The sequence below is a fragment of the Pleurodeles waltl genome, chromosome 6 (assembly GCF_031143425.1).
Source record: "Pleurodeles waltl isolate 20211129_DDA chromosome 6, aPleWal1.hap1.20221129, whole genome shotgun sequence".
Taxonomy (NCBI): Eukaryota; Metazoa; Chordata; class Amphibia; order Caudata; family Salamandridae; genus Pleurodeles; species Pleurodeles waltl.
Window position 1 is genome coordinate 1,445,846,645 of NC_090445.1, and position 26,962 is coordinate 1,445,873,606.

The 26,962-nt window shown below is 42.5% G+C and overlaps 1 protein-coding gene across 2 annotated transcripts in view; it reads right to left on the bottom strand.

Moving 5' to 3' along the window:
* WDFY4 (WDFY family member 4) overlaps positions 1-26,962 on the bottom strand; it is a 778,336-nt gene that overhangs the window by 531,253 nt on the left and 220,121 nt on the right. For both annotated transcript variants that reach the window (XM_069240880.1, XM_069240879.1), the window contains exons 14-15: positions 17,202-17,295; positions 3,496-3,710 (exon numbers count right to left, since the gene is read on the bottom strand). In XM_069240880.1, coding sequence (XP_069096981.1) covers positions 3,496-3,710; positions 17,202-17,295 — 309 coding nt within the window. The remainder of the gene's footprint in view (positions 1-3,495; positions 3,711-17,201; positions 17,296-26,962) is intronic.

Sequence of the window (26,962 nt, forward strand, 5' to 3'; positions counted from 1 at the left end):
CAGGGTTCTTGACGTCGGACGCCTGATATCTTTCCTGTGAGGGTGAAGATCTCTTTCTCTTTCACAGTCAAATGGTGTCATTGTCTTGCTGACATGAGAAAGATGAAGAGCTTGGCAGGCCCTACGGTGATTAATTTTTACTTCATTATTTGCTTTACAGTATAATATAATATAAATACATATATTTGCTGTGTACATTGCAGTGGAGAATCATTTTGGTATATTGTCCTTTCATTGCTGTGACTATTTTTAAATGTGTGCTTTTAACATGTTAATCTCCTTTTAGGAACCTCGTGGTGAAATAATAATAAATGTCTTCTTTCAACTGAGAAGTGCATCCCAGAGATTTGTGTGAGCTTGATCATTAGGGAAAGCAAAACAGTAGTTTACCCTCTGTCTCTCATTTATTATTTATATTGTGACAATGTTTCATTTACACTGCACTGCCTTTGTACCATGTGGGTTCAAGGTGCACTACAGTTTAGCAAAACACTAAATAAGCCCAAATTAATGGAAAGCAATGAAATGAGTAATGGGTATTTCAGTAAAGTTTGGTTAGAGGGATCTCCAGATGACAAGATCATTTCTTGAGTGCGCTGTTTGGCTATTGCCATAAATTAGCTCGCTCCTGTCCATAATTGACTAATTTGTCACTATGTTAGGCAGGTTCTTGTGAAAGATTCAGGCTAGACTGAATGGAATCTGTGCTTGTAGTGGTGAATTGCTCTTGATGGCATGGGGCGATTTGGTGAAAGGACTAAGCTCTTGTGATACACAGGCCGCCGACACTGACGACTGATTTGATTCTGAGGAGTGTGCAGTTTGGGATGGACCCCAAAGAAGTGCATTTTCAGCCTATCCTTAAGAGGACCAGTGTTTGGAGCACTGGGCCAAGCCCTGAGGTGCTTGATTTTTGTTAGCGTGTGATTTTTGTTTGGTTTTTGATGTAGTTGTTCAGACAGAGAGAGTCCTGCACTTGGAATATGATGTCTGTATCTAGGGTCACAGACCTCCATTCATTTTTAACAGCGAAATCGAGGAATGGACGTTGATACTGGGAAAAGGAATTAAATTTTTCAAGAGATGAATTTCAGGGAATGGAGGAGCATGCAACTTATCTTGCGGATTGTACGAGTGATCATCTGAATCCCCAGTGAAGTATCCAACTTTCATTTGGAAGAAACAGAAAGCTTAGCATAACTTGCACCGGAAAGTACACCGGTGCGGCACCCTTACACAGCTGTAGCTTACTAACAAATAATGGGGTTTCATTTTGCATAATTACACAGGATTTTTCATATTTTTCCCACAATTTCGAATATTTACACGAAGCCAAACTATGCAAATTGCACACACAACTAAAATCTTTAGCGAAACGTCCTTTCCCTTTCAGTGCTCTCATGGTAGGCCGGCGTACAGAAACAAAGTTAAATCTTTTGTCTTTCATCTACAAGAAGACCTGAATGTTTTCGACATTAGGGTTGTCCTGTATTGGAAATACCAGGACATCGTTTGTTGTAATAGATTCAAATTGGAAAAGAGAGTTTGTCATCAATGCTTAAAAGTCCAATTGATATACTCTGACATTCGGTCAGATAATTGTCATAGTGAGCGCTTTATTGTAGAACAACATGCATCATTTGTCACTATTTTTTTTAACCATGAACGAATTTAGGGCCAGATGTAGCAAAATCCAATTTTGCGACTTGCAAATTGCGAGTCTGAGTGACTCGCAATTTGCAAGTCGCAAAATCGGATGCAGAATGGTGTCTCAGACACCTTCTGCGACTCGCTATGGCGTCGCAAAGACCCACCTCATCAATATTCATGAGGTGGGTCGCATTTTGCGACCCCATAGCGAGTCCCTGCACTCACAGGGATGGTGGCCTGCTGTAGTCAGCAGACCTCCATGTCTGTGACTACTTTTTAAATAAAGCAGTTTTTTTTTTTTCATTTTGCAGCCCGTTTTCCTTAAAGGAAAACGAGTTGCAAAATGAAAAAAAAAAACGAAACCATTTGGTTTCGTGTTTTTCAGAGTAGGCAGTGGTCCATTGGACCACTGCCTGCTCTGAAAAAATATTTTTGTCGACATTCACAAAGGAGAAGGGGTCCCATGGGGACCCCTTCCCTTTTGCGAATGAGTTACCATCAGTGTCACACTGGTGGTAACTGCAAGTTGGTTTGCGACCGCATTCGCGGTCACAAAGCAACTCTGAATTGCGATGCGAGTCGCAAATAGGAAGGGAACACCCCTTCCTATTTGCGAGTCGCATTCCCAAATTGCGAGTCGGTACCGACTCGCAATTTGGGAATGAGCATCGCGGGAGGCAGTTTGCATGGCGCAAACTGCATTTTTCGCAGTTTGCGCCATGCAAACGGCGTGCTACATCTGGCCCCAAATGTTACCAATTGTGCTAAAAATACATTTGCAGCAACAGACGCTTGTGCTCTTGTTGTTTGTGTTTTTCCAGCACCCGACAGTTACATTTAGTCATGAACAGCAGCATAATTATACAATATGCCAAATTGCATAGTTTTTTTAATTTTCCCTAACAAGGTATCACAAAAGTCACAAATTCATGCAAAATACTCCAGCATAATTTAAATTTCACACTATTTTACAAATATTCTAATCTGAAAAGTTTGGTTTTCTAATTACATTTGGTGATTATTCTGCTGTGATGCCTGTAATAGTTTTGTTGAGAAATAGTTGGACGATGCTGTCCACAGCCACTGCTGTACTCTCATGATACAAGAAAAACAGCAGATCCCAAAGCAAATTTGAGTAACTCCACCACTGTAGGCCCCAAAGTGGAATCTGTTTACCTGTGGGGGGACTTAGAACTAAAATGTTGCTGTGGATATGTCTGGTGTCGTGTCCATGCTTAAAAAAGGTAGCAGAGCTTGAAAATATGGCATGAAATGTGCCAGTAGAATGTTTTAGATAGTGGACTGTGCAACATGTCCATCAATTATTGATTCCTAGGGTGAGTTGGTAGCTGATGATCAAACTAGCTTATGGTCTACCTCTTTTATTATAATCTGAAAACAGGCTTAATGTGCAAATTCTGCAATTAATGTAATTGCTGGCATGTCTACTGTGGCGCAGCAAGGGTACCATAGGCCCCTTAACAATCAAGAAAAATTGTTCCCGGCTATTATTTGGATAGTGAAATACAACAATAAACAGGGCTCGGTGCGACTATGCGGACTCTGGGTCCCGGCGCTATGCACTGCTGTGCACCACTGCACCATTAATAATTACACTCTTGAAAGGCTGGTGTTCACCTTAAAAATGTTTAGGCTGCTTTTTACTGTATAAAGGTCTAAGTGTCCATGAGCAGGACATTATTGGAAATGGTAATTGCTAAATTTCTCTAAGGTTACTGTCACAAATGTATATAATACTTGTATAATAAATTCTATATGATCTAGATTTTCGAAAGATTCTATCAACATAGACAACATGGCACACACTTGGGAAGCAGCACCTACCTCAAGACTTCTGGCTCCACAGCCTGGTATGCGAGCTTCTCGAATACCCTCACCAGCGGTAGATGCAGCAGGTCCTGGCTGTCACTCATCGCTGTCCGACAGAAGGTCACCAGGCTGTGCAGGAGCCCGCCTTCACACATCAACTGGCGATTCTTTTCTGACTTGACCAAGGAGAGGATGTGGTCCACCACTGCACACTGGATCTCCTTTGAGAGCTGTTGGGGGAGCAGAATGCTTTGATTAATGGGAAACATGGGCCTAGTGGAATCATAGCCTTGGCCATGGACCAGGCAGGCACTGTATGTTTAGTTTCCTATGTATGAGTTGTCTGTGCTCCCAGCTGAGACATATCCATCAAATAGTTGAACAGAGGTGAGGAAGGGTTACAAAAGGGGAGGCTGAAGAAAAGTGGGTGTAAAGGTCCAATGCTAAGTGCCTGAGAATTGGGTGTGAAATTTACTGCAGCTGGTAAATTCCAAGAGTGAGCTATTTCCAGAGTGTATTGAGTCAAATATATCCTTTCTTCCTACTCTCCAGTAAAATGGGCATTTTCTTTTCTTTTTCATACCAAATTCAATGTGCATCAATATCTACTTAATATCCCCCCCCCATTACATTTAGGCAGCCTTGCTTGCTGAACTTTACCTGGGCAAAATTGTGGACAGTATGGTGTTTTGCAAGAAAATGGAAATTAGGAATTCCAATGTGTTGTGTAACAGTGGTTACCACACACATCCGATTTCAGCCCCATACTTATAATCGGGGCCTACAAGGAGGAGAAGGGTGTAACGAGGTGGAAGAGGTGAAGGGTACAGAGGAGGAAAATGAAAAAGGGAATTCAGGGCAAAATGGGGTAAGGAAAAGGTTGAGGAAGAACTGGGGCAGTTGAAGTGAATTGTGAAGTAAGAATAAAATGTGAGCCAAGAAGCGATAGGAAGTCTACAATAAAGGGAAAGGGAAGGAAAGAAAAGATAGGTGGGAAAGAGTGTGAGGAAAATCTGGAAGAGGAAAAGCAAGAGGAGACTAATGTGGTTAAAAAAAAAAGAGGAAATTCAATATGAGGACCTGAAAACAGAGGAACGTTTAGGGAAAAATGGAATCATAGAATGGAATGGGAAGGAGGAAATGGAAGAAAATGATTAGGATAATGTTAACTGAAATAACTTCTTATATGTACAGTTGCTAGCACGGTTATACCATCGCTTCTTTTCCCTTTAAATTATTAAAGATAATGGTCCTCAATTTTCTTATCTAAGATGGATGAAAGGTTATGTTATCCCTGAGACTATTCAGACCACTGAACTACAACACTATTTGTTGATCTTAAAAGTGCTCAGCTACAGTCACGCGAAGTGATCTAAGGATGTTAAACTAGCAGCAACTGTGAACCCACACCTAACTCAGGAGTAAATACCCACATCCCTGACTGCCTCCCTTAACTTAATACATTTGTAAAGTGAGGCGAGTATAGCCTTTAAGATGCTCCACATGGAGGCTACCAGCACAAAGAAGAAAATATATCCTAGCCTCCAATTATGAAAATAATTAACAGTGAGATGATGAGGAGGGAAGAGTATGATGATATGTAAGGCATTGGTCCAACCACCACATGACACCTGTGATATACATGAGGTAGCTATTGTGGTGCAATGATGCACCGAGGTCCAGAGGAGAAGGGAACTCATACTGCTTTGGATGGATAAACATTATTTGGATCTGCTGTCCGCTCCTATTTTTAGGTCTCGGCTCTAGACAGCGCACATGCGCTGTCTCGAACCAAAATGTGCTGTATCTACATCGTGGGCTTCAGCCTGCCCATAGCCCTCCCTTTTGCTGGCACCATCTTTGCCCAATTTTGCAGTATCCCCATTCGTTAAGGACATGCTTATTTCATACCTTTTCCGCTGTTTAGCCCTCCACAAGAGCACCGGCCAACTACTGTTTACTTACACAGCGGCCATTTTTTAGACATTGGCTAGGGACTTTTTTATTTTTGTTTCAATGGGTGACCGGTCCCGCCATACATTAGGACCGCTATTGTTCCTAATGTGAAGGGCTCCTCCCTTCTCAGCCACACATCATCTCCCAACACCCCGCAGCAGCCACACACAGAGGCTTTGCCTGAGGGATGCTGCTGCATGCATGGGAAGTGGACAGGAGCACCTTAATGCGGGGAAACAGGCAGCATTGTCGGCACCAGCAGCCACAGCTGGGGGAAAGGCTTTTAATTTTCCTGATGTTGCTTCCTTAGCAGCTGCAGTCTATATTCCTCCCGAGCAGAGCCAGCAGCAGCTCTAGCAAGCAGCGGAGATATTGCCTGCTTGCAGAAAGGCTCCACGTCAAGTGGGTGGTTACATCTGCCAGAGCTCAGCAGTGGAGGGAGAGCGCCGGTGGCCCAAGCAGGGGTAGGCTCCGCAAGAAAAGACACCGTGGATAAAGGCCTGAAGGGAAGAGTAGGGCGAGAGGCAGAGAGGGCAGAGGAGGCCTTCTACAGCCCCAGTCCCAGGCCTTTCAATGTTGCCTTGTCCCTTCCCAAGCTGCAGGGGAAAGCACGCTCCCATTCGGCTCTGTCTGGTAAACAAGTACATTCAGTTTGATTGTGCTTTGGCAATCCTTGGCAAAAACAGAAAGGATTATCCCCGATTTGTCCCAAAAAATTATCTAATTTCTGCTTCCTTCTATCATAGAACATGGACATGTAAGATTGCTGCATTTATTCGTTGTTTTTTGTTTATGTATTGTCCCCTCTGTTTGTCTCCTTGCACATTTCTTGCCCTATGTTTGTGCCTCTCTGCCCATTTTGTGCTCATTTCTTGCCCTAAAGTTTGTGGGCAGCCGGTATCTCGCACCCCCACCCACCATCCCGTTCACCACCCCCAACCCATTGCCAAAAACAATAGGTCACCCATTGCCGAGACATACTGGCTTTGCCATTGCTTGTTTTTAGGGTCACGCCTGCGTTGCATGCGCTCTCGCATGCGTATCGCAGCGAGACGCTTTAGTGTTTAGAAAAGGGCTCGGAGCCCTGTCGACATCACGTCAGTGTTTTTCAGTGATTCGTGGGCTTGCCTAATAAAATCTGCTTGCTTTCATTAGTCGAAGGCATGTATACGTCATGCCTTTTCCGGTGGCTAGCCCTCCTCAAGCGCATCGACCAAGTACAGAAAACATGCGAGGCTCGCTGTTTTCTGTCTGGCTCGTGGACTACTTTTTCTGTAATTTACTAGCACGATTTCGCTTGGCAGAAGGCGGGCGCTTTACAACGTTAATTGCACTTTTTCGGTTACGTACATAAACACACTTTTGCCGATAGGTGAAAAGTCGGGTTAGGAGTTTACAACGCTACTTGCTCTAACATGAGCAAACGGGAGACCCGTTGCATTGCAAATGCTTGTTTCTCTTGTGCGCGTGCCGGGTGTCACGCTCAGGGTGTGCTCTTCATGGTTGTATCAGACCCAGGGGGGCAGTGAAATACAGCAGGGGAGCAGTGCTGATATTTCAGTAATTTAGCGGTTGTTTGAAGGGAGGGAGGGCTGCTCTTGAGACAGCGTTAGAGAGAGGATGCGGACACAGCATAGTGTGGGAGAGACAAGGAGCGAACTCATAGGGCGTGAAAGTGTGACAAAGAAGGAGAAAATGGCGAATGCTGACATAGGAGGAGGGAAACGAGAGGCAGCGTGAGAAAGCAGAAGCCTAGGGAGTATTGCGAGAAAAACAGAAGAACATAGGGAAGGAGCACAGGTGAAAGTGCACAGACTCGTTGGGTGAGAGATATGACCAAACTGATATAATGAAAGAAAAAGCAAGTGTTACAAAGGCTAGTCGAGAATGATGGGCGCGTGATTAAGCAAAATGTCACTTTTGCATCATTTTGTAGCACAAAAGCGTCCTTACGTTTATTTTTGGTACAAGGACGCATAAGCTTAAGCACCACGCACAACCGCAGTTCGTGTTCTTTTGCTCCTATGCATTTGGTAAAATGTTACAGAGAATGTTGCTTTTGCGGTGAATTCATACTGGGAGTGGCGTGTAATTACGTAAAGTGGCGTAAGGGTGGGAAACTGGCATTACAAGTGTACTACGAATTTCCTAAAATTATCTGAATAATGCTGCCGTGAAGTAAATTTCTCCGGTGCCTGTTTCTTGCGCTACGAACTACTACAGCCAACATGCCTTCCCTTTGTAATGAAGAGTAGCATCGCACTAACTTTTTTTTTTTTGCTCCTTGTTTGATCGCACATCTCTTAGGTTGTTTAGGCAAGCGCTTAATTTGTGCCCGTGGTAGCAAGTGGTGGGCGCCGCGATCCATTTCTGAAGAGCCGGGCTTATTTTTTATTATCAGACTTCGAACAGGCTCAGGGAAGAGAAAGGCGGAAAAAGAAAGAGAAGGCAAAAAGAAAAGAGGAAAACAGTGACAAAAGGTGAACGCAGGGAGGAACTCGCAAGAATGGGCCAGACAGGAAGTGTATAGTGGTGGAAGAAAGAGGAATAAAGCCCTGGTATTTGGCAACACTGGCGGCATTCGACAAGTGAGTGCCTCAGAAATACATATTTTGTTTTACATTTTTTTGTTTTTTCAAATTAAGCCCTGATAATCAAACAACTTTAAATTACACATGGTGCAGACACAAATGTTTGTTTGAAACGCGTAATTAGGTTTATATAGGATTTTTTTCCTCATCGCAAAGCGGTCAAGACCCAACACCGGTCCAGGCGACTCTAGACCGTTGAGCTAGAAAGGTCTCTGAAATTCAAATATACTTGAAATGCTGCTGTCCATTGCGCCAATTGTTTGCGTTTTTTAATTTTTTGTGAAGATGCGTCACAGTAGGTGACATTCTACAGTGAAAACACGACCCTTTCGTCGTCCCCCGCAAACGAGGTCTGCAGACTGCAGCCCGCCCCACCTCATCGCCTGGAAGATGCAGGCTGATTCCCCCCGTTCACGTCAAAATTTCCAAAAATGTTCAGATTAATGCTAAGTGAAAGGCCAAGTCCCTCTATGGGGCATATAATGGAGCACAATTGATCCCGTCAATTACAGTATGGCAGGCCAATAACCACACTGACTTCTTTAGGCTGAAATGAGCTTTTTTGAGCGACAAGAATTCCGGTAAAAATGTGTTTTTAGCGAAAATCTAACTATTGGCAGGAAAGCAGCTTGTTTCACATGAAGCTCAATTGATTTTCATATATAAAAAGGCAGTTGTCTGGGGGGTGAAGGCGGAGGGGGGGGGAGCGGTATGTGACCACGAGGGATGGTCAGGGGCGGGGGATATGGACAGCAAGGTGATGAGCAGAGACATATATCTCATATTATGTATAGATATCTCCATCTCCAGTAGAAAGGACTGAACCAGACAGTAGGACAATATATACTGCAATGATGGGCAGCAGAAAGGCAACCAGGTTTGAGGTATTGCCCTCGACAGATCTAGCCAGGGCTGGTCTTTGCTCATATAACACCTCAGGCAAAAGCATATTTGCACCCTTCCAGATCATCTGCACCAAACTGGTGGTGGGAGCTGTTGGGGGAGAAAGAAGGCAGAGGGTAAATAAGCTTTTAAAGGAAGAAAAGGAGATCTAGAAATAGGCTGAAAGACAATGAGCATGCATCAGTGGTCTGGAATCGTGATTTCAAGCAATCTGGTAGGAAAGCACAATGTACCCATCTGAAGCAAGGTGACTTGGGCCCAGCTCGCCTATGTCAAAACCCAGACCTGGATCTCATCACTCGGTGATTCAACCACCACGACCTACTCTGTACACCTTAAGGAAGGGAGGATAATGGCTGGTGATTGTTCCTTTTGGCCATCAATCTTTCACTTTAAGGATAACGGTCAGGACCTGCAGACCGTGGGCAACTGGAACACAGGACTTGATGTGCTACAAAGGCCTTCAGAGGCACAATGACTCAGGTAAGAGGACCTCAAGGTACAGACACAGAGCTGGCCATAGGACCTGGAAAAAAGTTCAAGCACAGGGACTAAGAAAATTAGCACCAGGACTCAGTGAAGGAGTATCTGGGACTGAGACCATTTCTAGATTAGACCTGCAAGAGGAATCATGGGTGTCTGGAGTTTTAGATCCCCCTAATAAATGAATTCTCTAGTAAATTGTTCGGTACAGATTCTTTAAGTCGGGTATTGTGAAGTATTTGTCAGATTTCACTTGGTATTTTAACATATACGCACAGAACAAAAACACCCACACACACTACCATCTCTGTTTTAAAGGTCTTAAAATGGTTTATGTAACAAAACTACTGAGTTTTAAGTATCCCTAACAATCCACGCCCCTCCCTTTCCACTGCTCCTTAAGCCCCCCTCATGCCCTACTTCTCATTTAATGTAATTTAACCAGCGTGATTGTTGGAAAATCTGAAACACCTCCCTCCCCCCAATCTTACTGGCCAAGATACGCCCCTGAGAGTAATTAGTAGATAGGATAAAATGAAGGCTCAAAGAATTAGGTTTTTCTTGAGTTCATGCTACAAGGCTTGTGGCAGAGGGCTGGGAAAGCTGGGAGGAGGCCAGTAGAACAAGGTCAAGCGCGGCCCCAGGCAGCATCCTTAACGGGCTTCAATAAAACGACTCAAGCTACTAAAGAAAATGTCGGCAAATGGCTTGAGGGAGTGCAGAGCTTGAAATTCTGGTTGATGATGGGGAGTTGAATAAACATCTCAGTGAGATGAAGATACAGTGCTCAGACCACCATGGCACAGTGCTTTGAGATCAAGGTATGCCGTTTCTGCCAGCCGCTCATCCATTTCCAATATGAAATAATTAAATTGTGTTACGATCCAGCACAAACAGCCTCAGCCTCTAAGCAGTGATATGGGTGTGGGAGGAGAACAGGATCTTCAGAGAGACCCAGAGGGTCACCTTAATGGAGGAATTCCAGCTTAAAGGAGGTAGGTCCAAGTGTGAAGCAGGCGCATTTCAGTGCACAAAGTGCTGCCGCAGGAGAACAAACTGAACAGTAGTGCACTAGATTGAAAACTAGATACAGTGTGTAATACAGTTATGCGTTTACACATTGTTTAAGGTTTTTCGACTCAACTTCTACTTCTCACTTGCACCTATTTCATGTGATCTGGAATTTATGTTTAATATATAAATTCCTTTTGCATCAATCTCACAGGATGCACATAAGGCACCACCCATCAGTTAAGACCCCACCCCATGTACATTGGTGAGCAGACCAGTCAATGTGTAAATTTAGGGGTTCTGTGTTCTCACCGAGTCTTTCTGTAAAGCCCCATCGTTATACGTTATGACATTACAGAGATGTAGAAATAATAATGCAGCAGCAGAGGAGGGCCTACCAGTACACACAGAGAAAGTAAGAATAAACTCTGATAGGAGTCCGGGTGAATCAAACAAAAGTAACAGAGCAATACAAAAATTGTGCACATTCTTAGAACAAGCAAAACATCTAAAAAGCCAACTAACAGACAACTAGTTAACAAATTCTGGAAAAATTAATTATTTCTAGAAGATAACTTGCCATTGGAAGCCTACTTTTCAGTGACCACTCTTAGCTATGACCAGGTTAAGGATGCCAACAGGGCACATGTAGGGTCTTATACTGTGGGCAGGGGTGGCTCCTCCGTTGGGGCGGAGGAGCACTGTCACCCCCCACCGCCAGCAGCAGCTGTCAAACTTCTACGTTTATTATCGTTGTATTGTAGAAGGGGCGGGGCCACGGGCTTGCTGATCAGTATGGTGGTTATGTAGAAAAGAGACAACTCTTGAGTAGTCTTCTGAAGATAAGGTAGTTATCTGTGGATCTTATATTTGGAGGTAATAAATTACATAGTTTGGCCGCTTGAACAGAGAAAGATGTACCACCTATTGTCTTTTTCTTGTATGGTGGGGTTTGGAGGTGGGGTGCCAATCTTGGGCAGAGGTTTCTTTGTTGAATGAATTTGGTGATTTAATACTTGATGAAAAACGGTCCTGTTCCATGTATTGCTTTGTGGGTGATACAAAGCAGCTTGAAGGTGGATCTTCTGGCAACTGGTAACCAATGTAGGGCCCTCAAGGCAGAGTAGATGTGGGCTAGTGGCTTTACATTTAGGAGTAGTCTGGCAGCCAAGTTCTGATCAGTGATAGAGGACATTGGCATAATCCAGTTTAGACAGTATTAGAGAGATAGTAGCCTGCTGCTTGTGTGGAAAACCGAGGTGAGGGAAGATGCATCGCAGAGTTTTCATGATGACAAACTTAGATCCTGGTAATTTTTTCACTTAAGCATTCATTGTTAACTTGGAGTCCAGGGCAATCCCAAGGTTTCTTACTTCCTTAGATAGTTAAGGAGGTGGCCCCAGATCGTCCAGCCAGGAGCAGAGTGGGTCATAATTTTTCCAATCACATCATGTGAGTATTTGTGTTTTGGAAGCATTAAGTTTGAGATGGCTCCATGTCATCCACTGATCAACAGCTCTGAGGCAACTGAAGATTTGAGAGCTTGCAATGTGTTTGGGGCATTCCAATTTAAGGAGTATTTGTGTGTCATCTGCATAGTTGTAGCATGAGAGTTCAGATTCACGGATCATTGTCTGTAATGCCATCATGTAGATGTTGAAAAGCATGGGTGAGATGACTGAGCCTTGAGGGACCCCTGCTTTTGTGAAGTATGCTTTGGACGAGAAAGGGGGAAATATAGATGACATTAGTTCTGTTTTGAAGGTAGGATGCGATACAGTCAAGTGCAGTCTCCTCTATGCCGGCTTTGCAGAGTCTTTGTGTTAGTATATCATGGTCAACTGTGTCAAAAGCAGCTGAGAGGTCCATGAGAACTAGTGCAGCAACTCCATTGCAGTCTATTGTGTTTTTAAGATCATCCCAGATGGCGGTGAGGGCAGATTCAGTGCCTCTTCCCGGGCAAATTCCAGTTTGGTAGTCTGAATGTATGGAGTTATCTTGAATAAATTGAAACATCTGGGCGAAAGCTGCTCTTTCTATCAGTTTGCCCAGGGAAAGGACCATCTGTAATCGGTCTATAGTTGCTGGGGTCATGTGGGTCCAGGTTTGAAAAGAATTTATAGTTTCTAGATCTGTGTTAGCAGTTGGTTGTGTTTCTAAGTGTTCAAAAAGGAGTTTGTTCCATGATCAATAGGTGGATGTATGTAAGGTCGTCGTGGGTGTGATAATATGCCCTTTGGATCCACAATTCTCACCCTCCACCATAGACCACAACTGGGTGGGATTGTCGCTCATTGCAAGGCCATGGAACTGTCCTCTACACGATAATGAGACTGCCGGGTGCCTTTTCCAGCTTTCTGTTAAAGTGTTTTTTCTAACATATTTTGTTAAAGCAGTAAAGCCATGACTAGATCTCAAATTTCCTAGTTCCACAGTCAAAACATACTTAACAGGGCCATATTTAGCAGTACATTTAGCAGTACAGTGGTGGTGCTTGTCTCTCCCAATTAATTGCCCACCTTGTTAGTGGCATTGCCATGTTTGCTATTGCACTCACTACCTGAACCGAGCCTAGTTCTAAGAGCTCCTACTGTTTACACATGAGGAAATAAAGACAAGTGGTTACTGGGCAATACCTGTGGTGGATACTCTTACTTGCCTTTGGTGTGCCAGGTGCTGAGATACTACCTGATTTCAATTGGACAATAACGTTTGCACACTTGACTTACCAAAGTTAGTGAGAGCTAGCAGTCAAGGCTTACTCCAGGAAGAGGGAGAGGTTTCGGAACACAGGCAAAGTCAGACAAGGGAATTTGTCTTCTTGTGTGACCATCGAGCCTGCCTGAACTCAGGCCCAGACCTAACACACGCCTACACTCACCTACTCAGTGCCTGAATACCCTCACGAGTGACAAGCAGCGCTCTACAAATCCTCCTTATATTACAGGAATCACACTCATTAAGGAATATACTACAAAAACTATTTTTAAATAGCGACTTAGCCCCTGACTTACAGGTGACTGTTAAGGAAGGAATCCACAAAAATACTCTCTGCAACTTATAGATCCCACACCCCAATAAACGTGTTCTAATAGCACAGTTTACACGTAGTGTTCTGCAAATGGTAGGGTCGAGAGGAATTTTACAATCTGAATTAAGAGCTGCAAACTTGAACAAGAAACTCTGCTTGTCTGGGTCAGGGAAAGAGCAGACAAATATGGGCGTTGTGGGGGGCGTGGACGGATGCAGCTGACGTTTAATCAATATGTGGGAAAACAAGCTTTTGCCCCTTCACTTTTCAGGGCTTTTTAGATTTCTTTCTATTCACATCTCACACGTTTAATGTCTGGAGAGAACCACATGTCTGCCATCTCAATGCGCTTAGCACCGAAAGTCTGGCATGGTCTCACCTGCAGGAAGTGCATTTATTGTGACCAGGGAGGGGAGGTGCTCTTCCCATTAGCGGACCTCGCGCGCTGAGCGGTGGCCTCTGCACCCTCTTAACTTCCCCACGGCGCGCTCGGCGATGACATCTCCCTTCCCGCACCCCGATCAGCTCTGGCGCGCGCAGTGACCATATTCATTGGTCACTAAATGTCGCTTCCTTCATGACTGCGCCACAGTCAGTGGGGGCATGTCACTCAACTGAGGAAAGAGGGAGATGTAACATTCTGGAGGAGTGACTCTCCGAAGGAAAGGCGAGCCAGTCAACGTAACAAGAACATTATGGAACAGAGAACAACAAGCCAGTGTGTCTGGGACCTAATGCAAGGCAGGAAGTGTGCAAGTTACTCTGAGTGGCACTAGTTTCATGATGGCCTTTCTTTTCCCGTGAGCCACTGCGTGTTCACCTGGACAAGCCGAGCAGCACTCTCGAATGCATGAATACTGATGTTTCTGGCCTACAGCGTGAATTCCCCTCACCGGTGACTGTCTGCCCTGTGACACCTTCCAAAATGGCAAGATATGCGATTTTACACGTTTCTGCTTTGACACTCAAAAGTTAGCGCTATTGGCGGCTTTGAGAATGTTCATAATAAATACCCCGACGATAAGAAAGAAAGAAAAAAAAAGATCAGAGAACATGGCTAAGGACAAAACAAAATAACATTTAAAGTACGTTCTTTGTAATGAGTGTTATGCATGGTGTACTGTTGCACGTGATGTCTCAGATGCAGCTGTGCGGCTGTGTCCTCAAGTGTAGATGTCACATCCTTCTCCCTCTATCTCCTAATCATAATCAACCCTACCCTCGCCACCCTGCACCATCTTCAAAACCAACTGCACCATGTACCAAGGATTTTGACTGGCACGCCAGTCTTCACATCCACCATTTCTTGCCACACCCACAGTCGGGACACTGTCAGGCAGGAGATTAATCCAAAAAAGAAAAAAACAAGGCCACAGGTAGTCTCCATTCATGCTCTCAATACCTGTATTAACATCCATGTATCTGTTAGGCCTGGTCCAACCCTAGTCTAATTTAAGAAAGAACTGAAGCCTAACCTCTTTAAAGAACACTGCATCACGATGATGTGACAGACCACAATCACTCCCAGAATCTAACTTCCACTTAAAACACCTATTGACTTTGTCCTTGAACAGCACTCTGCTGCCCTTTAGTTGGGTTTGTATTACACACATACATACATACTTGTACATACAGAAATATCTCAGAAAGTATGAAAAGTACCTAGAGCCCACAATAGACAGCTTCTTGGATGTTCATTTCAGGATCCTCTTAATGACCCCAGCGGAGGATGCAATGGGAGATTTAAGGTCTTATTTTTCTCTTGGCATCTCTGCTCTCAGGTGGAGAATTGTCTGACACATCTAAGGTCCATTTCCTTTCAGTGGGGATCCCTGTGATCCACTTTTATGAAATCAGAATGATAGGTGTGAAACTATGCTGTTTAGCCTTGCATGGCATTTTTATTCTGTTTTTCAGATACAACCCCTCAAAACAAGATCTCATTTCTCAAAAGAAACTTAGTACCCTGACGTTCTTTTATTTTTTTCCTTCATGTGAAGACCATTAACTATTTCCCTGCCTGCGAGGACCATGATATTGTTAATATACATAGGAAAAGGTCCACCCTAAAGAAACAGGCTGCAGCCATTAAATGACCAATGACAGAGCCATTGGGGGCTCCTCCATACATCGATAATTGCTTCACCCACAGCTAAATGAAGGGATCAACCGTAGGTTTGTTGGTTATGAGCCCAGCTTATTTGCAATAGTTCCCACAATCCGCCAGACCCTCGAAAAAGCTATTAGTTATAAAATCCCCTGAACACAAGATAAAGCCTTCAGTCTGTTCGAGTCTCTACATTAGAAATGTTATCCTCAGCATGACGTTAGTTACTAATATCAGATATTCTACATGACAGACTAGATGCTAGGACATTTTATGTACACAAACGTCAAACATACATCAACAGAACATCAAATTCCTATTACTGTGAGAGGCCTGCGTGTAATAGTGCTGGTCAGCAGTCATCACTCATGGGAGCCACGTCCCTAGGATGTTGCTTGCCCAAACTCACTTCTAGTATTGTACCCTGGAAACTTACCCCATTGAACCCACCTGCAATCAGTGATTCAGCAACTCCCAGGAACTCTAGCTTTCCAGCAAAGTCCTGGCCCCTTCACCATTCCCCTACAAAACAGCTTTCTGTTTTTCCAGTCAAAAGATGTTTTACCCTTAGCAGGCAGAAAATCCTGCAGACGGAAAACCAACCACTTGTGCAGGCCACTGACGGTAGTTATCACTTTGAAGAAGTCCAGGGAGCCATATCAAGCCAGCTTCTCATTACTTACTGCTGGAGAAGCATGCTAGGACACAGCGAGCTTGTTTGGTTGATAACAAGGCCCTGAACACTTTTAGTCTGATTGTCAGTGAGCTTCTTCAACAACTTCTCTAAATTGGATATAACTTGGAATTTACGTCCAGCAACATCAAAACTCCTGCCAAGTGGTCCAAGATTGGCTGAGACCAGTGGTTCTTCTTGGATGACAAGGAACATGCTGGGTGCTGCCTTGAAACTGCAGCCCTGGTACTGTATGCCACCTGCTACTGCGAAATGCTGTTTAAGAGGACACTGACCAGCAAGCGCATCAATGAGACCATAGGAGCTGCAGAGAATGCCTCGAAGCACTGAAAAGTGACGGTGAAGAGCCATACCAACAACAAAAAAAAGCAAGAGATCTGACCCAAAGAACAGAGACCGTTTCATTAATTCTTAGTACCACAGTCTCAAACTAGGCTAGCAGGAGCACCAGTGTTCCACCAATCTCCGACACAAGTACAGGTAAAAGGTAGTCGGGCCTCAGTAGTGTTCCAGCCTGACTGTTGTCAGCTGTGCTAAGGCTCGGAAACAGAGCCACCCTCTCATCTAGATCCAGAACGCACAGGGTAGACTGCAAGGTCTGTGCATGACTCTTTAGCCGATCCAAGTCTGAAATAAAATACAGACTTCTTTAATCCTTCACCAGTGAGAGGTGCATCCTTGATACCCAGAACCATTGCTCCCATGTGGCTATCATCTGCAGAATATGAGCTACTATTATCCATAGGCATAAGAGGCATTTAACCATCTCAAGGAGAGAGCAGAGGCATACCTGTATCTTGAACCAGAGTTGGTCTCTAACAATATGGACAGTCTCAGTAATTAGTTTTGAAGATCCTTTTGTGTTTCTTAGTTATTGTAGTTCTATTAAATGTGTAATCATATGATGTAACAAAGGTTGAAAACAGATACCATTCTCTATATTACCTGAGGTTGTTGTTCGCTGAATATGTTCGGAAGAAGTCTCACTAATGCACACACTGCCCCAGGGTGCACAATTTCAGGATCCGTTAGGTGTGACCTAGAGTGCATTAGAAAGATAGAAAGCAAAGGCGTGAGAACTTATAGAAAGGGAGTTAAAACACTGAAGTGGTTGTTTTATGTAATGTGTGCATTAATACAAAACGCATTGCATGGCACCATATGGAAAAATAAAGAAACAAAGGGAAGTCACAAGAATGATCCACAACAATGAAACACAGGACTCACCTGCTAGTTGAAGACTAGCAGCCAAAGGAGTAGTCATACTGACAACTAGTGCTCAAGACCATACAGTACATTTAGTAGAATCCACCGTGCTGCCAGGACCACCATCAACGGGACCAAAACCCCTGACTTTCAGGATCTAGTATGTCATTGGCTCCATCTCGGAAGAAGGTGAGGAGCAGCAGTGACTACAATTGTCATGTTGGCACTTCCTGATATTCGTAATGTCCACCTTGGATCACCCACAAGGGCCATCACAAAGAGATCTGCTTACACTGCAGCACAAGATGAAACCTCTTACTACCAGCAGAAACAACAAAGAAGCCCACATCCAATGACAACTTTTGAAATTCATGTGACATTCCTAGAAGTTGTATTACTTTTCTAATTGTAATGAGAGGGTATGCACTGCAGCACGAAGACAGAAGTACAGGTCTTCTGACATAATGCCACTCTTTAGATGATACCTCTGTGAGGCATCCCTGCCACGCATCTTGCCATGCTCTCCCCAGTTTGCGGGAGACAACTTAGGAAGAGTGTATACAAAACAAGATATGATTGACTGAAAAATGCGAGTTTGGCCATGTTTTTTGTCCAGATCATTTCAACTGCAGAGGTAGTGTGAAGGCTGGGACCAAATACAGGGAAGGATAGCTACTCACACTCAATGAATGGCAATATTCAGCCAGGGGTATTGCATTAAAGAGAAGTATATTCCTAAAATACGGTTGGATAAATGGAGCAGTTTGAGTGGTGAAGCAGGTGATAATGAGGTATGACTAGCCTTTATGGTTCTTGGTTTATTACATTGTACAATTTTACAATACCAGTATGTGTGATAGCTAGAGCTTGGGTAAATCTCCTGAAATTTAAGGCTATTGCAAGTTGTCACATGCAACACATCTTGTGCGATTTTGTCGCTCATGATACTGATTTAAACTTAATATGTCTTGTGAGGACAATAAAACTGAGACCAAGAGATTTTTTTTTTCCCCGACCCAGCCTATTGCCAGTTTGTCATATGAGTTTTGAATCCCAGGTATGCCCTTGCATCCGGTTTTTATACCAAACACATTTGGTGAAATATGGAATTTTTAATAAATTCCACAGGATTTCATGAACAAATATGATTTCATTAACCACTAGACATAGCAAAGATGGCATGGCTAGCAAATGTATGGTGTTATTTTAGCTTGTTAAGGGGAATGTTCATAAACCTGTATTATCATTCAGGTCTACAATGTCTGAATCTAGTTATTCAGTGTATTACTACTACAATGCAGAGATACAGATTACCATGAGGTGATGGACATTTTTTTGCAAATCAGTGGTGGAATTTCAATGCATTTGAAGTCTACAGTGCTGTATGTTGCTCTTGATATGATCAGGGCAATAATTCAATATTTCTGAAATAAAAACAACTTCTGTGCTGCTCGTTTTAGTCTTTTCCTATGTCCACCCGTTTTCTGCGGTCTTACTTAAAACAAACTGATGGCTTCTGTACCTTGGAAACTGCTGGCCGCAGTTGGATTTATTTAGTGCCTCAGTTTAGACATTCTTATTTGAAACATCGAGGTAGATGTTAGAGGCACCTAGCAACTTAACAGGTCCATATTAGCAAATCCACTGTTAGTGGAGAGATGTTCTGCTGTCTCACAGACACTTTTGGTTTTGGCTTATACCAATAAGGCATAGGGGTACCGTGAAGCTTCACAGGCCTGCATCGTTTGATCGTCAGTCATGGTAGAGTTTTTAGTAAAACATTTGATTACTATCTCTTGAGGAGATTTAAACAGAGATCTCCAAAATCAAATTATATTATATTATTATTATATATATATATATATATATATATATATATATATATATACACACACACACACACACACACATATATTTAGGAGACTGCATCCATTTTACATATGCGCAATTTGTATAATTTTCCCCAGGTAAAGTAAACATTGATTGATTGGTTTGTGCAAGGAAGGCTAGTCATTGAGTGTCTCACACAACTGGCTCGAGGCCAATGTCTCAAAGAAGGAATTTCTGATGCTAGTGTTATATGGTACTGGAACTCTACCAGCTGACTAGACTTTTAGGGTCCAGAGCCCACAGAAGACTTTCCAACAGTCTGGAAACGAACAAACATGATTAGGTACGGATGTGTGATGCGCTGGTTCTATCTCTCACTGTTCATTTGCCTCGAAGAAAACTTCCATAAGTTATGCAAAATTGTAAAAGCACACCAGTTCCACCAAGCAATTGTTTGGACTCTCTCTGCTGAATATCACCTGGTGCCTCGTCCATCTCCTGTTCTGTAACCACTTTCCACCAGTCAAAATTATATATATATATATATATATATATATATATATATTTTTTTTTTTCTTTTTCATACACTGAAGACACCCAGCTCATCATCTCCCTCACGAGGAAGCCATCTACTGCCAAGAATAACCTTCACACCGTACTCCTCGCCATCGCCAACTGGATGACAGCAAGCCACCTCAAACTGAACTCAGAAAAAAACAAGATTATCATCTTCGGTCCCAACAAGACAGCATGGAACAACTCATGGTGGCCCACCATCCTAGGACCAACCCCAACACCCACCACCCTTGCACGCAATCTCGGCATCATACTGGACTCCTCTCTCTTCATGACTCAGCAAATCAATGCCATATCATCCTCCTACTTCAACATTCTCCGCATGCTACGCAAGACTTTCAAATGGATTCCCCTAGAAACAAGAAGAACGGTCACCCACACCCTCATAAGCAGCAGACTGGACTACGGCAACACCCTCTACGCAGGGACCACAGCCAAACTTCATAGAAAACTCCAGCCCATCCAGAACGCAGCCGCACGTTTCAACCTCAACCTCCCTCGCCACAAACACATCTCCGCCCACCTCTGATCCCTGCACTGGCTGCCCATCAACAAAAGGATCATCTTCAAAATCCTAATCCACGCTCACAAAGCTCTCCACAACACCGGACGGGCCTACCTCAACGAACACATCAACTTCCACAACCCAACTCGACAGCTCAGTTCCGCCGACCTCGCCCTTGCAACAGTCCCCCACATCCAACGCACCACCTCAGATGGCAGATCCTTCTCCCACCTCACCGCCAAGACCTGGAACTCCTTCCCCACCAACCTACGCAAGACCCAGGACCTCCTAACTTTCAGAAAGCACCTCAAAACTTGGCTTTTTGAGCAGAACATCCCCCCCCCCCCCAGCGCCTTGAGACCCTACCGGGTGAGTAGCACGCTTAATAAATTTGATTGATTGATTGATTGATATATATATATATATATATATATATATATATATATATATGCTTTACTCTACCATAACGTAGCCGCAGTGTTAAATCGAAAGTCCTACACTGGGATGCCATACAGGAAGCACAAACACTGGAAGAAAGTTAAAGATATGAGCAATCAAGAAGAACTAATTAGATGTAGGAAGAAAATGGAGGATAGACTTAATAAATATGAATCTGAAATAGAATTACGGAAACAAAGAAAATTTAATCGGGATGAATTAGATTACAAAAATGGTACTGTGCTAACTTTTGCAAAGAGATTTGAACGCATCAAGGAACAACACTCTAAGGATATTAAATCAAAAATTCCAGCAATGTCGGAAACAATAAGTGAATCAGATATTGAAATCAGTGAAGAAGAAGAATCCGGAAATGTAAGCACCAGAACAACGTTGTTGGAAGAAATGCAGATTATATGTATGGACCAACAAACATCAAAAGGCAGGGGCCGAGGACGCAGTGTGGGCAGAGGCCACTCAAAAAACATACAATCAGACATAGAAAAATCAGAAGAGGCAAAAGAAAGAAGGAACTATCCTCTGCGCAACAGACAAAGGAAATAATAGAGGATGTGGAAAAGTATGAAGAAGAAAAATTAGTGATAAATCTATCTAATCACATATTAACAAAGGAAGAAGAGAATGTACTAAACAAAGGCTTGTCATTTTGTCCTGAACATCATATGGACAGGGTGGAAACTAAAACAGATACGTATAAGTTCATCAGAAAAATCAAGCTTGCAAAACATTTCAGTAAACATCAACCAAGATCCAGAGATAAACAAAACACACAGAATGATGAGGGCTTAATAATTGATCAAATAGAAGATGTAAAAGTCTGCTATGATTTAATGAACAACTTAGAAGACAACGAGATGACATCAAGTCAGATATTGGAAACAATGGGAGTATCAACAAATATTCATGAATATAGCCATTTTAAACCAGCTTCAAATTTTTTTCCTGTTTTAAATCCAGGAAATAAAGTGGATTTATTTTATGAAATGGTTATTAATGATCTGGAAAGATTAGAATATGTCAAACCTTCCAAAAGAGGTGAAAATCTAACTACATCTGAACGGAAAGCTTTACAACAATTTGCGGATAATCAAAATATCATTATCAAACCCGCAGACAAGGAAGGAAATATTGTGTTCCTCAATCAAAAGGACTATGTTACAGAAGCAATGAGACAAATAAATGACAAAGAGAGTTATGAAAAATTGAGAAATTATCCCACAAATGATATACAGGAGTTGATCACAAAGAAATTGGAAAAATGGCGTAATGAATGCTTGATTAATGAACAAGAATTTAAATATTTAAATCCAAGTTATCCAATTCTGTCTACCATTTACTTTCTCCCAAAGATCCATAAGACACTAGTTAATCCTCCAGCAAGACCCATCATTTCTGGTTGTGGATCACTGTTTGAAAACATATCCAGATATGTCGATCATTACATTGCTCCATTGGTCTCCTCTCTTAGTTCGTATATCAAAGACACGGGAGACTTCTTGCGAACAATAGATAACATTCAATGGCAATCGGGTTACAAGTTAGTGACAGTGGATGCAGTGTCACTTTGTACATCAATCAGACATGAAGTAGGACTAAATGCATTAAAGTTCTTTTTACGACAAAGAAAAGTCGAAGAAAAAAGCCACTCGGAAATGTTAGTGGAGATGGTGGAGTTATGTTTAAATAACAATATCTTTCTATTTGACAAAAAACATCTATAAGCAAGTGCGCGGAACTGCCATGGGCATCTCTCTATCTCCAAGCTATGCCAACCTAACCTTGGGTTGGTGGGAAAGGGAAATAGCATGGCAGGATGGATACTCTGAATATTTGGATAAGGTAGTATTATGGCTATGTTACATAGATGATTTATTTTTGATTTGGAATGGTACCAAGGAGGAATTTGCAATGTATTTTAAAATCTTGAATGAAAATGAATATGGTTTGAGCTTCACTTATGATATCAATGACAAACAGATTGATTTCTTGGACATTAGAGTATATGTAGACAATGATCAAATCAATACAAATGTATTTAGGAAAGTGACCTCTACTAATAGTGTCTTACATGGGAGCAGTTTTCCTCCAAAACCATTGATAAAGAGCATCCCGTTTGGTGAATTTCTAAGAATGAGACGGAACTGTTCCAATAACAAAGAAATGGTGAATCAATTCAATGTGGTACGGAAACGCTTTATGCGCCGTGGATATTCAAGAACAAACATTGAACTGAGTGAGAAAAGGGCTAAGAGGATGCCTTGACAGGAAACACTGATAGATAAGGATGTAAAAAGAGGAAGTGACAAGGAGGAAATGTGCCCTCGTCTAATTCTCACTTTCAGCAAAGAAAGTAAAGACATAGAATCCATATTCAGAAAACATTGGAAGATATGTCCAGCCATGGAGGGAGCACCACTGCAGAAGGAGCAGGGCTGCGTGACCTCACTTGATGTCGCGTTTAGTTCAACAGTTTAGGAAATACAAGCAAATCTGCTAACTCGACGTTGAATTCAGCCCACTGGAGGGTAATGTACTGTGTTTAAATATGAGGCTTGTGAAAATTACACCCACTTGGAAAAAACGAACTTGCAGGACTACGTATACCAACATGCACTGGCTGTGACTCACTGGAGGCCCATTATAGGGGAGTATTTAATGCTTAATCATGTGCCTGCAATTGACGTAATGATTTGCCTCGCATTTGGCCTGTGAACAAGGGCAAGGATGCCCGAAACGCGTCTGGCCTGGAGAGAATGAATTCCATGTCTGTTATCGGCTTTGCTGGATCCGAAAATAAACACAAATGAAACCTGTTGAGAGTGCGCCTCCGTCTTGGGACAACCTTCTTTGTGGATATATATATATATATATATATATATATATATATATATATATATATATATATATATATATATATATATATATGCTTTACTCTACCATAACATAGCCGCAGTGTTAAATCGAAAGTCCTACACTGGGATGCCATACAGCATCCACATCCATGCCATTTCTTTGATTTTTGCTACTTGATTTCTCAGGTGCTGAAACATTAACTCTGCGAGCTCTGATTCCCAGATAGACAACAGTTGGGTGAAGACTGGAAGACCGCCACACGCTCCACAACTGTGCTTCACTAAGTGTATGGATACTTTTATATCGGTAAAAGGCCTAGTCTATGATTTGGGGTACAAAGTTGGATACTGAACCCAGGAGTAATGATGTGCGACCATCCCAAAAAAAGGGAGATTCCTTGCAAATAAATTATATTTCCCTATAAAAAAAAATAAAGTGGAAGTTATTAGGTGTGAAAATATTGTTAAGCTGAATTTAACCATAAAACCGGTTTTCATCTGTCCTACCTTGCCGCTTGCCCTACCTATGCTGGTGAAAAAAGGCACCTTTCAGTGTTCTTCACCTCATAAATGACTCCCGGCTTTTTTGCCTGGGAAAGGTATCAATGAATGAGTAAACCAGGCAGTGAGCTGCCAAGAAATTTGAAAATATAAACTTAAATCTGGTATTTCTGAATTGGGAACAATAAACTGTGTATTTCTTCCAAATCTGTGACTATGTCAATTAGTCAGTTAGAATCCCTGTGAAGAGATTCTAGCTGTTGCCCTGTCCTGGCCTTCACTTCCCATATCCGTAGGGAGAGTTTGTAACCTCCACTCTACCATAATATAGATCATCCCCCTGCAGAAAATGAGCTGCCAGACTGAAGAACGTTTGCCTACATTCATTCCTCCTGCCCATAGATACTTCAAGAACTGGTTTGCCTGGTGAAAGAGACCGGCAGAGCCACGTTGACGACCTGGAATAAATGAAGCAGCGGCCTGCTGGGAAGCACTTCTGAGGCCAAGTTTTGATACACCCTTGCCTGATCACCACAGAGACAAACCCAGAAGCAAACAAAGTAGTAACCCTACCCGAGAGAGCCAATACATGGCTGCCGCCCAAGCCTCACCACCCCTAGTGTGCTGACTACTAAAATGGAAAACAACATGGTAGTCATTGTGTACCCTATGTGTTTTACTGCAGTGTTCACATTCCATCTGTCCTGACCTGCACTGTAGGTGTGCCAGAGATCCAAATATCTTCCTGTGAAATGAGAGCAATGGGTGGTAGCTTTTGTACTCTCCTACAACATGCATTCCATGTTATTCTACACCCTGCCATGGTGATGAAAGATTCATTTACCCAGATCTTTGGAGTGAGCTGCGTTGCCGCACTCTGTGACTGCTCACTACCCTTCTGGTTCTGACAAGACTCAGTGCTCTTTGTCACATCTGGGACAACCCTTATAGTAAGAAAAAGAAAACATGGCGAATACGAGTAGCCCTTCAATCATAGAAACTTACAGAAGCAAGGAACATGAACCATTGGGGCCCTCTGTGTTACATTATGCTACAAGAGGCCTTTTCCCTGAAGTATCCAGCTGACCAATGTCAATTGGACCAAGACTGCACATTGCTCTTTGCCTCTGCCTGACACCCTGAGAGTCTCTAAGTACCTACCCCTGAGGTCCTGGCGGCTTTAAAAAGTGTACTCCTGTAGTTGTGTAGGAACCAGAAGAGAGTTTTATAAACCTTTTCCTCAAGATCTTCAGCGTGAGCCACCAGAAAAGGTATACAAAAAGAAGTTCCACAGCTTAGGATATGATTTTGGCTTTGTCCTGGTCAAAGCACTTTTGAAAAAACATAGGTTAGTTGTGTTCTGCCTTGAACTTTTCTGTCAGAAATCTCCAGAGCAGCCTCTGGGCCAACCTGTTTCAGGTATCTGGCCTTCGTTTCATGGAAAGAGCTACAATTTAAGGGGTGTTTATTGTGCACCAGATTTCCTTCTCAAAAAGTGAGAAAGTCCTATTCTCTGTTGGGACTTGAAAGAATTGTAATTGAAAAATTATTTTTTTAAATAAAGTGAGAAAGTCCATTTCCTAAGTGTGACATGGAAACCTTTTTCAAGTTTATGACTTCCAGAGTTTCATTGGGACCAACCTACTTGGTGTATCTGACCCAGGGTCCATTGCAGTCAGCCTCAAATTGTGCCTAGGTCCCAGTCTAATTCTTCCAGAGGCTATCATTGATATTTAGTTCTTTTCAGCACTACTTCTAGTTAAAAATCATATATCCGGTTACCTTTATTGATTTTTGTAATTTGGTGCCATTTTGTTTATTAAATTTTACTTTATTTTTCTAATGTGGTTTGAAATTTTTATTGCTTGGTGTTTTCACTTTATTACTCTTTTGGTACTTCATAAACTTTCCACATTGCCTTAAGTTAAGCATGTCTGCTCTGTACCATGGCTACCAGGGCGTAGACCTTAGGTTACTTTAGTGACATAGAAGTTTCACCATGATAAGGAAAGCTATTATTCTGCAAGGTGGGCAGTTGCCAAACCTCAAGAAATAATACACTTTCTTACATTGGTGTTCAGCGGTGGGATCTAGGTCTTATTTTTTGCATATACTGACAGCAAAAATTTACCTTTCAGATTTTTAATTGGATTTGTGTGTTTTTGGTATTACAACTCTTGCATTGAGGGAGAAAATGATGGCCTTGGAAGAGAAGTAGACCCTGCAGGCACATGAGAGGAGGGCTAGCCACAACAGGGACAGACCTACTGACCCAGAACCAGGGGCGGTCAAACCATACAAAAGCCACTGTGGTTCTAGGGGATAGCGTACCTATCTATCACACACTTTCAATTAAAATAAAACAGTGCCCAACAGAAAATTCAAAGCAAGTGAGATTCTTATTAGATAATGATTTTAACATGGTATTAAATACAGTAAACAAACATTTCGTGGTTAGCATATTACACTAAACAAACACATAAAGACATTATATGGTGTACACAAAAACAATGGCAGAGGTCTTAAATTCAGTTATGTAGTCCACAGAGGATGGAGCCTAACACAGTCAATATTTCTTCACCCAATTTGCCAATTAAGCGTTGACAGCATTTCAACCCTCACAATTTACTGGGTCATCATCAAGACAAACATTATTTGAAGCAAAAAGAACAAAGATATTGTTAACCACTAAACAAAACACTCAGCCATCTGCCTTACAATTATGTCAGCAACTGATAGATTCCAAGCTCACTGTACCTGGAGAGCTTGGGAAAGTA